The sequence below is a fragment of the Nannospalax galili genome, unplaced genomic scaffold (assembly GCF_000622305.1).
Source record: "Nannospalax galili isolate Female #2095 unplaced genomic scaffold, S.galili_v1.0 scaffold218, whole genome shotgun sequence".
Taxonomy (NCBI): domain Eukaryota; kingdom Metazoa; phylum Chordata; class Mammalia; order Rodentia; family Spalacidae; genus Nannospalax; species Nannospalax galili.
Genome location: NW_008343207.1, coordinates 3,308,116 through 3,324,836, shown reverse-complemented (window position 1 = coordinate 3,324,836; position 16,721 = coordinate 3,308,116). Strand labels below are relative to the sequence as shown.

The following is a 16,721-nucleotide window of genomic DNA, read 5'->3' as shown; positions in this document are numbered from 1 at the left end:
CCCAGCCCGGCTTCCCTATGCCCCCACCTCTGCCTCCTCCACCACCACCACCCCCACCAGCCCATCCTGCAGTGACAGTGCCCCCACCACCCTTGCCAGCACCTCCTGGTGTCCCACCCCCACCTATCCTGCCACCTTTGCCGCCCTTCCCGCCAGGACTATTTCCAGTGATGCAGGTGGACATGAGCCATGTGCTGGGTGGCCAGTGGGGTGGCATGCCCATGTCCTTCCAGATGCAAACACAGATGCTGAGTCGACTCATGACAGGCCAGGGTGCTTGTCCCTACCCACCTTTTATGGCTGCTGCCGCTGCTGCCGCTTCTGCTGGACTGCAGTTTGTCAACCTGCCCCCCTACCGGGGCCCCTTCTCCCTGAGCAACAGCGGCCCAGGCCGTGGGCAGCACTGGCCACCCCTGCCCAAGTTTGACCCCTCCGTACCACCACCAGGCTACATGCCACGTCAGGAGGACCCCCACAAGGCTACGGTGGATGGAGTACTGCTGGTGGTACTCAAGGAACTTAAGGCTATCATGAAGCGTGACCTGAACCGCAAGATGGTAGAGGTGGTGGCTTTCCGGGCCTTCGATGAATGGTGGGACAAAAAGGAACGGATGGCCAAGGTAGGTGGGTGGATGGGCAGGGAGTACCCTGGGATGATCAGTAAGGGCAGAGCAAGAGCAGGACCTGCTACCTCTGCCCCAGCATGAGAGCCTTTGTAAAGGCTGCCAGCTAAGCAGCCTGGCCTGGGCTACTGGCTGCTTGCAGTTCTTTACATTTAAATCACAGAAGATGAAACGAAAGTGCAAATCAAACACAGTTCCTCATTTGCCTGCACTGAGTAGTAAGTGCTCAGTGGCTTCCTGATCAGCGGCCACCAGCCCAGGTGATCACACAGCTCAGGCCTCTGGGACTTGGCTCAACTACCTTTTCCCTCCTGGCTTCTTTGGCACAAAGTCTCATCTTGGCAGGATCATTCTTTTCCTTTTTCATGTTGTATTTTCTGTTCAGACTCATAAATAATCTCTAACTGCCTTCTCTCTAAGAGAGGAAGTTTTTGTTAGTTTTTTTCTTTTAAGAGGTGGAGTCTTAGCCCATGTTTGCCAGGCTAGCCTGGACCTTCTAGGCTCAAGGACGCTTCTGTCTCAGTTTGCTAGGATAACAGGCACTTTAGTATTTTTTTTTAATATTTTATTTATTATTTTTATGTGTATGAGTGTTATGCGTGCATGTAAATAAGTGCACCCGTGTCATGCAGTGCTGGCATAGGACAGAAGAGGCTGTCAGATCCCCTGGAACTGGAATTACAGACAGTTGTTAGCTGCCATGTGAGTGCTGGGATTTGAACCTGGGTCCTCTGCAAGAACAGTCAGTGTTCTTAACCACTGGAGCCATCTCTCCAGCCCCCACTTGAGTATTTTAAAATACCTCAATTGCTGCCCTTAGTCCTAGTCCCCTTGTCTCTCACCTCCTACCCAGGGGAGACCAGAGTTTTAGCAGCTTTGCTGTCTCTCCCTATGATGTGCCTTAGCAAACACTACAGTTTGCTGTCTGTGGTCCAGGTGACACCTGTCACAGCTATTCCACATCTATATTATGGGACAATAAAACTAGAATGAATCACCTGACATGATTCTTTATAGTTTACTCAAATTATGTTGGTCCTGCAGGATGAGTTAACAGTAACACCTACCTAAAGCTATGTCAAATAACTAATGTCCATGCACTGAACATGGCTCACTTTGACTAGTTCTCATACTGTCCCATAAAGCCAGCATTTCGGAACCTCAGTGGTAACCTCTATCCTCACTGAAGTAATTTCTTTACAGACTTGTTTTTTGTTTTGTTTTATTTTGAGACGAAGTCTTACTATATCACCCTGGCTGGTCTGGAACTCACTATGTAGACCAGGCTGGCCTCAAACTCACAGAGATCTGCCTGTTTCTGCCTCCGGAGTGCTGGGATTAAAGCCATGAGACAACATACCTGACTTTCACACAAACCTTACAGAACAATAAGTATTTTTTTTAATATATTATTTTATTTTTATTTTTATCTTTTTGGCTGGCAAGGTCCGCTTTATTTATTGCCTCTGGCCCTGAGCCCAGGCGAATATTTTGTTATTTTTATTTCATGTGTATGAATGTATTGCCTACATGTATGTGAGTGTACCCATGTCGTGCAATGCCACGGAGGTCAGAAGAGGGCTTCAGATTCCCCTGGAACTGGAGTTAAGGACAGTTCGTAGCCACCATGTGGGTGCTGGGAATCAAACCCAGATCCTCTGCAAGAGCAGTCAGTGCTCTTAACTGCTGAGCCATCTCTCCAGCCCCAGAACACTAAGTATTATGGAGGGGCTTGTTTTTGTTAAAGCTAAATTTGGTTCAGGCTTAATTAAAATACTTACTGAAACAGAGCCTTTAACCCAGGCTGGCCTCAAATTACCTATGTAACAAGAATGATCTTGAACTTCTGGAATGTTGGGATTGCAAGTATGCTCTGCCACATCCAGTTTAGCAGATGCTAGGGATTGAACCCAAGACTTGTGCTTGCTAGGCAATCACTCTACTAACTGAGTTACATCCTCATGTCTGACATGATGGCTAAGCCAGACATGGAGCATGTCTGTAATCCCAGTACTTGGGAGGTTGGAGGCAGGAAGCTCAGGAGTTCCAGGCCTTGGTAATGCAGTTTAAGGCTAGCCTGTGAAACAACAACAAACAATATTTTTTAAAAAGCACTGGCTGAAGAAATAAAAATATTCCTGATTAATTTCTGAACCAAGAGCCCCCAGTGTTCCTTCCCTTTTCTTATGGAGTATATCATCCTTAAAAGTAAGTTTCAAGTCAACTGTATAAAGGATTCTTCTGCCTGACATGATGGTACATGCCTTTAATTCCAGCTCTTTAATCCCAGGAAAGTCAGGCAGGTCTTTATAATATCGAGGAGGCCAGTCTGGTTTCCTTAGTGAGTTCCAACAGGCCAGCTAGGGCTACAGGGAGACCCTGTCTCAGAAAAAAAAGGGCTCTTCTGCTGACTCCTTTTAATGCCCTAGAACTCCAAAGAGCAGGAAAATAAGAGTATAAATGTCATTTGTGGAACTTATGCTAGGTGGTGCAGATGTGGCTCTTGTTCCCACCTCCCACATGTAAAAGCCACTGCTCTGAGGAAGGTGGTGGCTGTAGCAGCTGGAGAAGCCATGACAGAGGGGTTGAGCAGGGTCCTGGAGCTCAGGAAGGGAATGTTGTGTGGCCAAGTGTGTGAGAAGGCATGCTGTTACCCAAAGCTGCTTGCCTGCTAAGGGAGGGCTGCCTGCAGAGTGGGCAACAGTGCCTCTGACAGTGGTGGCTGTCCCCTTGTCTCCTATCCCAGGCCTCACTGACCCCTGTGAAGTCCGGTGAACACAAAGATGAGGACAGGCCAAAGCCCAAAGACCGAATTGCCTCATGTCTGTTGGAGTCGTGGGGCAAGGGCGAGGGCCTAGGCTATGAAGGCCTGGGCCTGGGCATTGGACTGCGCGGTGCCATTCGCTTGCCCTCCTTCAAGGTCAAGAGGAAGGAGCCACCAGACACAGCCTCCACTAGTGACCAGAAGCGGCTGAGGCCCTCAACTTCTGTGGATGAGGAAGATGAAGGTTCGTGCTTTCAACTGCTTGCTGCTGCTTGTTCTCCCTTTTCCCCAGCCCCCACTCTGACTCCCCTATCTTCTGGCAGAGTCAGAACGTGAGCGTGACCGGGACATGGCTGATGCCCCCTGTGAACTTGCCAAGCGGGACCCCAAGGGTGTAGGTGTGCGGCGACGGCCAGCACGGCCACTGGAGCTGGACAGCGGCGGGGAGGAGGATGAGAAGGAGTCCTTGTCTGTGTCATCATCCTCATCGGCGTCCTCGTCCTCGGGGTCTTCCACCACCTCGCCTTCATCCTCAGCCTCAGACAAGGAGGAGGAGGAGCAGGACAGTACTGAGGAGGAAGAGGATGAAGCAGAGGAGGAGGAGGAAGAGGAAGAAGAGGAAGGCCCCAGGAGCCACATTTCCTCACCCTCATCCTCATCCACGTCCAATAAGGTCTGAATTGGGAAAGCCTTCGGGTCCTGGCTTTGGGGGACACGGGCTATCAGCTCACCTGAGTCTGTTTCTGTACCCCAGGATGATGAGGACAGTGATGTCCGGAATGAGTCTGACAATGATGACCAAGACACAGCCCTGTCAGAGGCAAGCGAGAAGGAGGATGGGGACTCAGAAGAAGGTGAGCAGGGAGATGGGCACTTGACCTGCCGGCACTAGGCCACACTCCCAGGTAGAGGTGGAGTGTCAGTCAGTAGTATTTTGGGAACAATGTTAGTTTAGTGCTTCTGCTAATTTTTGCTCACTAAAGTATATGCCTCATACTTTACAATTCTGTGTACACAAAATAGCAGCATGGATGAGTTCATAGTCCCAGAAAATAAATCAGTGGGTGCTTAGAATTGGGGTGGGTGGGTTCGAAGAGGTGCTACTAAAGGTTGTGGCTTCTGACTAAGCTGTTGGAAGTGTTTGGGAATGAGATGGAGGTGGTGGTCAAAACCCTGGGAGTATGCTGAATAGGATTGTTCACTGTAAAATGAGCAGTTTTATGCTAATTTCACCTTAATTTTCCATAATGGTGACTAGTTACCTCCCTCTCAGTGCCTGAGGGCTGTGTTCAGAGGGCATCCCTGTTCAAGGCTAGGAAGTATCTGGCATGGGTCAGGGACAGGACACAATTGGTCATGAGGCGACCCCCCCCATCTGTGTGTCTCATCCAGAGGAGACAGTGAGCATTGCCACTTCCAAAGCCACAGCCAAATCGTCATCGTCGTCGTCGTCATCATCCAGCGAAAGTTCTGAGTCTTCTGGGTTTGAGTCAAGTTCTGAGTCCTCATCCTCACCTTCATCCTCAGAGGATGAAGAAGAGATGACTGCACCTGGGGAGGAAGAAGAGGAAGAGGAGGAGGAGGAAGAGGAAGAAGAGGAAGAGAAAGAAGTGCCACCAGGAGTGTCAACAGTTTCGACAGTGGCAGAGGAAAGCATGCCTCCAGCAGGTGGCCAGGACTTAGAGCAGGACAGGGTAGAGGAGCCTCTGGGCCCAGGAGCCCCAGTGGTAGAGTCCTTGGGCACAGAAGAAGTAGACATCGAGGTTGAAGATGAAGTGCCCAAGGAGCAGGCTCCTGTTCTGGAGGAGCCTCCTTTGCCTATGGGTGCTGAGGAGCTGGAGGGGAGCAAAGAGTCCCCTGAAGAGCCAAGCCCAAGCATAGAGGGGGCCATGTTGCTGTCTCCAGAACACCCTGCCAGGGAGATGGAGGCCCAGTCCCTATCATCGCCTGAACATGTTCCAGGTAATCCCTGTAGCCTCTGGGGATTGGGGGTGGTGGTGGTTATGAGGCAGGAAGCTGGGTGTCTTTGCCATCATAACCAGCTCAAGTCCTCTGGCAGGGGCTCAGCAGACCACCTTTCTATGATCATTGCTGCTCTTACTTCTCAACATTAATATTTCCCCCAAGGTTTATCCTTAGTCCATGGGTCCCCCAAGGTGCTCTCCAAAGTGGGAACACTGTCCATAATCAGTGACAAGTGAGTGGGGCAGTCTGTGGGTGCCAGGGTGAGTGGGATGGTAGGCTCTGTACCCGCCACCTCCTTCACGGAGCAGGGCAAAGCACGTGAAGCTCTTTACCTGGGCCACAGGGTAAGAGTGCCTATAGTGGCAGAGGTGGGCTTTGTGCTTCAGCTGCCAGACAGAGCATTGACATGTGGCCAGAGCCCTGTGGAACCATTAATGCTACTTAGGTCTAACTCATTTTAACATTTTAGAGTACTTTAACCTAGGTACCCACATGTGGTTAGTATGTACCTTTACTGAGTCCTTGAGGAAAGAGAACTGTTCCATTTTGTGTGATGTCTTTCATGTTATTGATTTGAGTGCAAACCACAGGTCTTTGAATAGTAACTTGGTATTCTGGAACTCGCTGTGTAGATCAGGCTAGCCTCGAACTCACAGAGATCCACCTGCTAAGTGCTGGGATTAAAGGTGTGGGCCATCATGCCCGGCATAACTCAATATTAAGGTTCTTTTGATCCCCAGTACTGTTTAGGAACTATGAATACCATAGATCAAATAGACAAAAATACCTGTCCTTGTGGAGCATATATTCTAGGTTAGGGTGACAGGTGACAACAAACGCATTGGAAACATGTATTCTAAGAGTAATGCTAGGAGAAGTTGTTAAGGCTTTGACAAGTACTGTCGAATTTTGTTCCTCCATGGAGCAAATTTTCTCAGGTCACAGGAACATGGTAATAATTGTTTTGGTTCTCCATAATGCTGGGGTTCAATCAGGACCTCTCACATCCTAGGCAAGTACACTACTACTGAGCTACGCCTCTAGCTATAAGAACCTAGTTCTGAAGATGGGAAAGGCTAGGAGCTATGTCTCCTATGTCCTTGATTAATCCTCTCAACAGTTATGAAGCCTCTACTGGGTGCCTGACACTGGGCTGGTTACTGGGATGTTTTTGAATGGTTTAACTGAGTAGTGTCGGTGTATCAAGTATATAGTAGGGCAACAAGAAAAAGGCTCTGAGCTGGGCGTGGTGGCGTATGCCTGTAGTCCCAGCACTTGGGAGGCAGAGGCAGGCGGATCTCTGTGAGTTCGCCTGGTCTACATAGTGAGTTCCAGGACAGCTGGGGCTACAGGGACACCCTGCTTCAAAAAGACCAGGGGAAAAAAAAAAAGAAAAGGCTGTGAGAGATGTTTGATCAAATAACAATGCTCTGGTCTTTTCCAACCTCTCCGCAGAGGAAGACCTGAAAGTGGAGCCTGAGACACATCCAATGCTCTCCTTGCCCTTACAGCCACCCTTGCCAACCCCTCAGCTGCCCCGGCCACCCAGCCCACCACCAGAGCCCGAGACCCCAGAGCCTCCACAGCCCCCTATCCCTCTGGAACTTACCCCTGAGGACCAGCCTCCACGTACCCCAAGCCTGTGTAGTAGCCTAGCCAAGTCACAAAGCATGGAGACAGTGCCAGCCACCCCAGGCGGGGAACCCCCATTGTCAGGGGGCAGCGGTGGCCTATCACTGAGCTCCCCCCAGGTGCCTGGCAGCCCCTTTTCTTATCCATCCCAGTCCCCTGGTTTGACCAGTGGGGGCCTCCCACGGACACCTGGCCGGGACTTCAGCTTCACACCCACCTTCCCTGACCCCAGTGGACCCCTGCTGCTACCCGTCTGCCCCCTCCCAACAGGCCGACGGGATGAGCGTTCTGGCCCCTTGGCCTCCCCAGTGCTCTTAGAGACAGGCCTGCCTCTTCCACTTCCCCTGCCCCTGCCCCTGCCCCTGGCATTACCTGTTCCTGTTCTGCGGGCCCAGCCTCGGACCCCTACCCAGCTGCCCCCCCTGCTGCCTGCCCCTCTAGCTTCCTGCCCACCACCTATGAAGAGGAAGCCAGGCCGGCCCCGGCGATCCCCACCATCTATGTTGTCCTTAGATGGACCTTTGATCCGGCCACCGGCAGGGCCTGCCCTTGGGAGGGACCTTCTGCTCCTGCCAGGCCAGCCACAGGCCCCTATCTTCCCTAGTCCCCATGACCCTCGGGCCGTGACTTTGGACTTCCGGAACACGGGGATCCCGGCCCCCCCACCTCCCCTCCCGCCGCAGCCACCTCCACCCCCACCTCCACCACCTGTTGAGCCCACCAAGCTACCCTTCAAGGAGCTGGACAACCAGTGGCCTTCTGAGGCCATCCCCCCAGGCCCTCGGCGTGATGAAGTTACAGAGGAATACATGGAACTGGCTAAGGTGCGGGGGCAGTGGCGTCGGCCACCCAAAAAGCGCCACGAAGACCTGGTGGCCCCTTCAGTCTCACCTGAGCCCTCACCACCCCAGCCCCTCTTCCGGCCCCGCTCGGAGTTTGAGGAGATGACCATCCTGTATGACATCTGGAACGGTGGCATTGACGAGGAGGACATCCGCTTCCTGTGTGTCACCTATGAGCGTCTGTTGCAGCAGGACAATGGCATGGACTGGCTGAATGACACACTCTGGGTCTACCATCCCTATATCCTACCAGACTTGGGGGCCTACACACCCCAGATGCAGGAAATCCCTCTGGGCATCATGATACCCAGGAGTCAGTGTTATGTACCAAGTGGTGGTCATATCAGGCCCATCTCATCCCCACAGGTAGCTGAGCTGGTCTTAGGCCCAAAGGTACTAATGGGATTGTAGAATTTAGCAACAGTAGTAGAGACTGAGGCTCCCTTAGCAAGGCTCTACCCAGCTGAATTGAATCCCTGGTAGCCAAGTGAGATACAGGGGCAGTTAACATTCCCATTTTATACATGTAGAAACTGAGGCTCAGAGAGGCTAACTGACGTGCTCCAAATCACACTCTACCAAGTGACAGAGCTGAGATTTGAACCCAGGCAAAACAGGCTCTAGAACTGGGCTCCTTATTACCCCAATACTGTCCCGAAGCTAATTTGTTACTATATCCCTATGAGTTGGGGCTGTGGTCATCCCACTATCCTGCCCTAATCTGAGCATTTTCTCTGTCTCTGGAGCTCTACCAGAGTACTCTGAGTATATGGTACCCATTTATAGATTCCCAGTCCTATTTTATCCCTGTTTTCAGGTGGGAAACAGGCAGAAAGTAGTAATAAATATGTCTAGTGTCATGCATCTTGAGTACAGACCATCAGTGGAGTTAGCAGACAATGGTGTGGCATTGAAGTGGACAGTGAAGCCAAAGATGGATTTGAGGATGGGGGTGCTGAGCAGAGGGACTAAGAAGGAACCTCGATGTCCATGTGGCCCTTGACCCATACCCACCCACCAGCCTCTCTTCAGCAAAGAAAAAGAAACGGGATGATGGTATCCGAGAGCACGTGACAGGCTGCGCCCGTAGTGAAGGCTTCTATACCATTGACAAGAAAGACAAGCTCAGATACCTCAACAGCAGCCGTGCCAGCACCGATGAGCCCCCCATGGACACCCAGGTACCGTGAGCAGGGTCTGCAGGCCCCTGGTGGGGAGTCAGGTGGGGGTGGATACAGAGGGTGTGCCAGGTAGGGGACTGATGGAATCTGAGTCCAACTCCTGGCCTGTGTGTTCAGGACTGAGGAAGGTGGGGGTAGGCACACTGGGGAGGCTAGAAGATCATGAATTCCAGGTCAGTCTGGACTACATAGCCAGACTGTGTCTCAAAATCTAAAAAACAAAAACACGTAGCTTTTTGTTCTATGTGTGGTAGGGTGCTCCAAGCACTTTCTACCTGGGGCAGAGCTGTTTCCAAAAGGTTGACTATTTATAATCTGGCCAAAAACCTATTGAGTGCCTGCTGTGTGGTCAGGATCTGCATCTGTGAACAAAACAAAGTCCTTTTCTTCATGGTGTGGAGTGACCATTCAACAAATAATCATGAGATTCCTGGCCAAGCAAATGCCATGGGAAAAGTGGAGATAGGAAAGACGGGGTCAGAGAGGGTCATGTTGGACCCAAGTGGTAAGGGAACAAACCGTACAGATGACAGAAGAGACTACTACGAATAGAAAAGCACTTCAAGAAAAAGGCTGGAGAGATGCTCAGCAGTTAGGTACACTGGCCGCCCTTGAGGACCAGGGTTGTGAGTTAGGTTCCCAGCACCCATATGATGGCTCACTGCTGCCTGTCACTCCAGGTCCAGGGGATCTGACTCCCTTTGCTAGTCTCTGTGGGTACTGCATGCATGTGGTGCACTTACCTATATGTGCAGACAAAGCACTCATACATGTAAAGTAAAATTTTTTAAAGTTGTTAATGAAGAGGCAATAAGGCAGTGTTTGGAGAAAAAAACGTTGAGAGGCACTTGCCATATCCAGTTGGTCTTACACAAAGACAGCAGCACCTGCAAGGGCCCTGCAGCAGAAGGGGTTCAGTGGTGTGAGAGAAAGGAAAAGCACTAGAGATGCTGGTGGGAAGGAATAAGAGGGCCAGAGATTCCTAGAGCCAGGGGTGTGAGAGATGGGGACAGTAGGGTTGCAGAGAATGTGACAGAACCAGGTCTGTCCCTCTCTGACCTGTCATCTTACTGTGCCAGCAGGGCATGAGCATCCCAGCACAGCCCCACGCCTCCACTAGGGCAGGCTCAGAGCGGCGATCTGAGCAGCGCCGCCTGTTGTCCTCCTTCACTGGCAGCTGTGACAGCGACCTGCTCAAGTTCAACCAGCTCAAGGTGAGGCTAGGCTCTACCTGGGGTAGCCAGGTCTGCAGTAGGACCTGAGAAAGTACTCAGCCCTCTTCTCCTTCCCTCTCCCAGTTCCGGAAGAAAAAGCTCAAATTCTGCAAGAGCCACATTCACGACTGGGGCCTGTTTGCCATGGAGCCCATTGCAGCCGATGAGATGGTCATCGAGTATGTGGGCCAGAACATCCGCCAGGTGGGTGCTATGGGCGTGCGGGGATCTCGGGGCACCAGCTGCTGGGCGTGGCGCTGGTCTCCCACACGTCACTGGAGTGCAGCGGGTCCCTCGGGCCGCATCTGCTGTTCGGGCCCCTGGCTCTCCGCCGCTGGGGTGCACGGGTTTCACGCACCGCATTGCCGTGGGTCTCTGCTACCCGAGCTGGCGGTTCTAGGACCGCTGTCAGCTGCCCGGTCGGGTTCTGTTTCAATTTCCACCATGCACTCTCCCTCTAAGTTCGAGACCTGTTGGCCACCAGGTCACGAGGGGAAGTGCGAGAAACGGCAAAAGCAGGGTCTTCGTGAGTCGATGACAGAAGGATAGCCCCCCCCCAGACTGGATCACAGGATTTAGTGTTACAGCTTCAGACAAGTGCCTCAGCTCAGATCTCAGTGATTCAGCTCCAGCTCCAGCTTTATTGGGGTAAAACTAGGACTATTTATAGTGTGGAGACAGTAGAAGAAGCCTTAGCTGATAGGTACTCCTGGAATGCTTCATTTACATAGGGCGGTGGGCTTCTATCAGGCTATCAGACAGCGCCTGATTACAGCCTGGTAGTTCCTGTGCCGGAGGGCATGTATCTTGTGACGGGCACTTCAAAAGTAAGTCAGGGAGGAGAGCAGAAGGCGCCCCGCTGAGAAGGGGAGTCTCCCCATTCGCGCCGAGCCAGCTTGTGGCTATCCGGACATGGGGAGACTGCTACCCTAAACAGCAGGGATCCCCAACAGGTGCTGCCTAGGGGACTGGCACTGGGCAGGGCAAGCATGGGGCAGGCTCAGATTCACACTTTTCTGTGGCCAGGTGATTGCGGATATGCGCGAGAAGCGGTATGAGGACGAAGGCATCGGTAGCAGCTACATGTTCCGAGTGGACCACGACACCATCATCGATGCCACCAAATGCGGCAACTTTGCACGCTTCATTAATCACAGCTGCAATGTAAGTGGCCAGTGAGGGACTGAGTCTGTCCTGCCTCCATGCCAGGGACCATGGGAATCATGATGCTTAGTCTCTTTTCCAGGATCAGGTTGACCAGGGGTGACGGAGGAAGGGGACAAGAGGCCTATACAAGGAACTCTTTTAAGTCTGAGCTCAGTTGTTACATCTGTAAAATGGGTGCAGTGAGAATCCAGGTGTCATGAAGGACTGAAGGTATTCAAAAAGTGGGTGGGGGAGATAGCTTAGTCAGTACATTGCTTGCCTTACAGGCACAAGGAAATGAGTACGGAGCCCACATAAAAAGCCACAAGTGGTAGTAAGCACTTGTAAGCCCAGTGCTGGGCAGGTGGAAACACGAGGACTCCTAGGGCTCGCTGGTCAACCAGCCTAGCCTATTTGGCAAGCTCTAGGCTAGTGGGAGAAAAGAACCTGTCTCAAAAAGCAAGGTGGATGGCTTCTGAGGAAAGACACCCAAGGTTGGTTGTCCTCCATACATGAATACACACATAGAGAGAGAGAGAGGGGTGATTAGTTCGGTCAGGTGTGAGAGATGATGCCTTTCATCCCAGCACTTGGAAGGCCGAGGCAAGAGCATTTTTAGTGAATTACCACTGTGTCTGGGGACAACCGTGTTGGGTGATGTGGGTCTAGAAGGAAGACGGTGTTGATAATAGGGACTTGTACTAGAAAGAAAAATGGGATGCTCTCCACAGAAGGCGATGACACCCCTGACTCTGCCATCGGGTTTTTTGGTTTTTTTTTTTTTTTTTTTTTTTTTTCTGTGATAAAACACTCTGACCAAACCACCTTGGGGAGGAGAAGGTTTATTTCATCATATACTTCCAGGTCACAGTCTTACCACTTGAAGGAAGTCAGGGCAGGAACTCAAGGCATGAAATTGGAGCACAGACCATGGAGGAATGCCTCTTACAGGTTTACTTCCCCTGGCTTGCTCAGCTACGTTTCACAGCTATGTTTCTCAGCTACGTTACACAGCCCAGGCCCACCTGCCCAGGGATGACACTGCCCATAGTGGGCTGGGCCCTCCTCCATCAGTCATCAAGACAGTTCTCCACAGACATGCTCACAGGGCAGTCTGATGGAGGAAATTCCTCAACTGAGGTTTTCTCCTCCTAGGTGACTCTAGTTTGTGTCAAGTTGACAAAAAACTATCCATACCATAACTAATAACACTTCACTAGTGTTGCTTCACTAGTAAGTTACTATTGAACAGTTACTTCATGTCTCTGTTAAGTAGTGATGATAATAGCCCCTTTATAGGCTGTTGGGAAAGCTATTTAAGGCTGTTGACATGACCAGATACACACCCTCTCCTAACTGTAACTGTCAGGCTGGAGGGACCAGTAGAGACCTGCTTGGGATTATCTTGTGAGATTTGGAGGGACAAAAGAGACATGCCCAGGTAGAGTTGGTTGGGGGGTGGGGTGGGGCAAGCATCATGGCCAAAGGAAACAGCATGGGCAAAGGCCCTTGGGTGGTGAACAATTACCTGTTTAGAGGTGCTAGGGCCTGGAGGCCAGGGAGAAGATGGGGTGGGCATAGCTGGGCACTGCCAGGTCACTGTTCTGCTGAGCTAGGGGCTGAGAAATTTTTCTAAGAGCTAAGACAGGCCCCCTCAGTTCAATCACCAGCACCCAAGAAATAAAAATAACACAGAGGCAAAGGCAGCCCTCTTTTTTTGTTTTGATTTTGTTTTGGGTCTTTTTGAGACAGGGTCTCCCTGTAGCACCAGCTGGCCTGGAATTTATTGTGTAGACCAGGTTGACCTTTAACTCACAGAGGTTTGCTTGCCTCTGCCTCCTGAGTGCTGGGATTAAAGGCATGCGCCACCACACCTGGCACAAAGGCAGCCCTCTTGCAGGTGGACCTTTGGGGTGACAGGGATAGCTGTCCCCTGGGAAAGCTTGCCTGGCTGTTGGGTGAAGAGCACATTCCCTCAGGTGGCAAGGCGTTGCCACCCAGATGAGTGGTGATGGGGTTTAACTATAGCTGGTGGCTTCAGAGGTAGGAAGCAGCAGTTAGAGTGACATCATAGGGGCCAGAGTCAGCAGTAGTGAAGAACAACTTGGGGAGAAGGGTGCAGATAGGTTTGGCTTTGTACTCCAGTGACCTCAGCGACCTCTGTAGTAACTGCTTACCTTACCCTCCAAAGGAAAACGGCCACAAGCAAATGAAGGAGGGGGTGGGAGATGAGACTGGGTCAGTAAAAACTTTATTTACCAAAGTAGGGAACTAGGACTTGTGGTTTATGGACTCAAGCTCAGAAATGACATGTGGCTAGAAATACAAATTTGGGTGTCTTCTGTAGTACACATGGAGACGGGGCTCCGGAAACTATCAGCATCCTTATTTAAGGTACCTTGTTAGCATAGTGGGTGGGGCTTTAGTCTCATCACTTTTCTTGAATATTAGAGGCATGGAGCTCTTGTAACCCAGACTAGGGAGCTGAGCCTGGAGCAGGTGACCATGAGTTGGGCTCAGTTGGGTTTCAGGGGCTGCATGGCTGGGCCTGGATAGGGCCTTGCTCCCTGACTCACACCACCACCTCCCCCACAGCCCAACTGCTACGCCAAGGTGATCACAGTGGAGTCCCAGAAGAAGATCGTCATCTACTCAAAGCAGCACATCAACGTCAATGAGGAGATCACTTACGACTATAAGTTCCCCATTGAGGACATCAAGATTCCCTGCCTCTGTGGCTCTGAGAACTGCCGGGGGACCCTCAACTAGGCCCCGGGTGCCAAACACCGGGACGTCAGCTATAGCCCGGGAGGTTCCCTTGCCCTGGGCTAGGCCCCACCTCCCACCCATTTCAGGTGCTGTCCCTCTCCCCAGTGGCCATGCTAGGGCCTGGCGCCCGACACTACCCCAGGACCTGCCCACAGCTCCAGCCCCACAGCTGGAAAGGGCTTCTCTGTCTCTCCATCAGTGTCTTTCAGTTGTTAAAGATGCTTTGTCAGGCTTTTTGTTGAGCTCTGACAGTCATTGCATCTCTTAACTCTCTATCACCCCCGTTTTTTCTCTTGTTCTTTTCAGCGTCAGCCTTTTCCCATGAATGCTGCTATGTTGCATTTTCTTCCTTGTCCTAAGAAAACATTTTAACCATTGAAATGTGAAGGCAGAATCAGAGGGAGAACCCTGTGGGGGCCTGGAGGCTTCAGTGTGGCTTCATGTCAGGCCGGGCAGACTCCAAGCCTGGAGCTGTGGGAGGAGGGGCTTGGCCAGTGGCCTTGATCTCGGAACACTTTGTAGGGAAAGGCCCCTCTGCCTGTAGATGCAGCAAGCAGACCCCACACCTTCTCCTGGCCTGTTCCACAGTCTGTCCCTTCCCTTGTGGCTGACTAAGGGTACCCTTTCCCTGGGGGAGCCAAGCTGGTCTCAGACAGGAACTTCTTTTCTGGGTGCTCCCGGTCGCCCTACCACCCCCAAATCCTTGGGCTCAATGTTTACTTTCTCATTCAGATGCCAGCAATGATGGAGATGCCGGGGGTGTCCCTAGTGCTGTGGGGCACTGGGAAGGTTTCTACTCTGCTGCCCCAGCCTCACCTGGGTGTGGGGGTCCCAGATCCTTTGGGCCCCCCATCCCTGCCATTACGGGTTGTCTGACCCATTATGGGTTGTCTGACCGTATGCATGTGGCATTTTTGTTGTTGATAAGCTTCACCCATTTGCCCAACCCACATACACATCACCCTGCCGGTGGCCCCCACCTGGGAGGCTAGAGCATATTTATTTCCAGAGTGTGCAGGTTATTTCTCCCAGAGAAAGGAAAAATCTTGGGAAGTGTTTCAAAACTCAGATCTAAGTCTTGGGCAGTTCCCTGTCCCTCTCCCACATCCTCTTGAGGGTTTATTTCCATGGTCTTTTTTTTTTTTTTTTTTTTTTTTTTTTTTTGTGAGTATAAAATCAAAACGAAGGGGAAAAAAAAGATTTGTGACATTCAGAACCATTTCCTGTAGATAGACTGCCATGAAGGACTTTTTCTCGGGAACCTTGTTTCTTGTAGAAACATGTGGGAAGACTTTTTTGCTCATTTCTTTGTACTTCCAACAAACAAACAAAAAATGACACACAAAAAGCAAGTCCCCCATTCCCTGGAAAGCAAAGCAGGCGTGTAAATACTTCAGGAATGTGACCGTTGTGACCCGGGGTCCTCACCAAGATGAAAGTGCTCCAGGTGGGGCTGAAACCCACCCGTAGACCAGGTGGCGGAGCCTCTGGTACCTCAGCTTGTGTCAAGCTTCTTATCATGTAAATTCTGTACAAAGAATTGTTATTTCTCTCTCTCTTTTTGTCATTGGTGGTTTTGTTGTGGGTTTTTGTTTTGTTTTTTTTAAATCACAGGCCCTCTGTGTTTGAGACTGCCCACCGGTCTCAAGGTCAAGGAAGTCAGTGGCGTTAAGACACAGGGCATCTGGGCACAGCGTCGGCCTTCTCTTCTGTTTGCTGTTTTCTGCCTAATTGTGCAACTGAGGAAAATATTTATTTTTCACATGAGGAAATGTATAGATGGCTAATTTGGGTTACTTGTACAGCCCCCAAGGGGCTGTCTTTATTTTACCCCCTTTATCTCCAACAAAAGAAAACGGTGAGGGTGCCCATAAGCAAGGGAAGAGCCGCCTCACTGAGCCCCATCATGGGATCCTCATTAACCTTATTCGGCCTTGATGAAGGGTGAGGTATTGGGCCTGCCCCTTCCCCAAACCCCTGGCCCAGCTCCAGGAGTGGTTTGCAATAATCCCCGTGTGTGTGGGCCCATTTTTCTTTGAAAGCTTTTGTTTTCATTGAACAAATCTTTGGTTTTGAAGGGTCAGTGGTTTCTGATTTTTGTTTTTTGCTTTTTTTTTTTTTTTCTCCCTTCCTGTCCCTGCAAAGAAAGAGAACCAATACATTTTAGGGTTGTCTGTGCGAATAGACTGTCATCCGTTTGTACCTTGTTTTTGAAGAGAAGTGTTTCCGTTGTGGGTGTGTCTTGCTGTAAATATTTGTTCATATTTTTGTGAATTCAATACTATGTACCATTGTATTATAGTAACTTTTATAAAGCAAACCATAAATATACTGACTTTTCTTACAGATCCGCCATCTCTCTTGCTCTCCTCTCTCCCCCCTCACTCTTTCTATTGAGGTGAACCCAGTTCACAAGGAGGGTTGGCCAGCCAGGCTCAGGAGGGCAGGAGGGTGTGATGTGGTCCACTCAGATCATTGTGGATTTTTGTTTTATTTTTGAGATGGAATTTTATTCTGTAGTCCAGGAGCTTCTCAAATGTGGGATTAAAAGCCTAAGTAAGCCACCACACCAGGCTTTCTAGTAG

At 50.8% G+C, this 16,721-nt stretch overlaps 1 protein-coding gene across 2 annotated transcripts in view; it reads left to right on the top strand.

Moving 5' to 3' along the window:
* The window catches only part of Setd1b (SET domain containing 1B, histone lysine methyltransferase), a 26,612-nt gene extending 10,147 nt beyond the window's left edge, over positions 1–16,465 (top strand). For both annotated transcript variants that reach the window (XM_029566574.1, XM_029566575.1), the window contains exons 7-17: positions 1–620; positions 3,370–3,631; positions 3,711–4,060; positions 4,142–4,241; positions 4,780–5,349; positions 6,808–8,067; positions 8,841–9,007; positions 10,090–10,221; positions 10,306–10,425; positions 11,248–11,385; positions 13,963–16,465. The exon at positions 1–620 is cut by the window's left edge and continues 226 nt beyond it. In XM_029566574.1, the coding sequence (XP_029422434.1) occupies positions 1–620; positions 3,370–3,631; positions 3,711–4,060; positions 4,142–4,241; positions 4,780–5,349; positions 6,808–8,067; positions 8,841–9,007; positions 10,090–10,221; positions 10,306–10,425; positions 11,248–11,385; positions 13,963–14,136 (3,893 nt within the window). In that variant the 3' untranslated portion in view covers positions 14,137–16,465. The remainder of the gene's footprint in view (positions 621–3,369; positions 3,632–3,710; positions 4,061–4,141; positions 4,242–4,779; positions 5,350–6,807; positions 8,068–8,840; positions 9,008–10,089; positions 10,222–10,305; positions 10,426–11,247; positions 11,386–13,962) is intronic.
* The last annotated feature ends 256 nt before the right edge of the window (positions 16,466–16,721 follow it).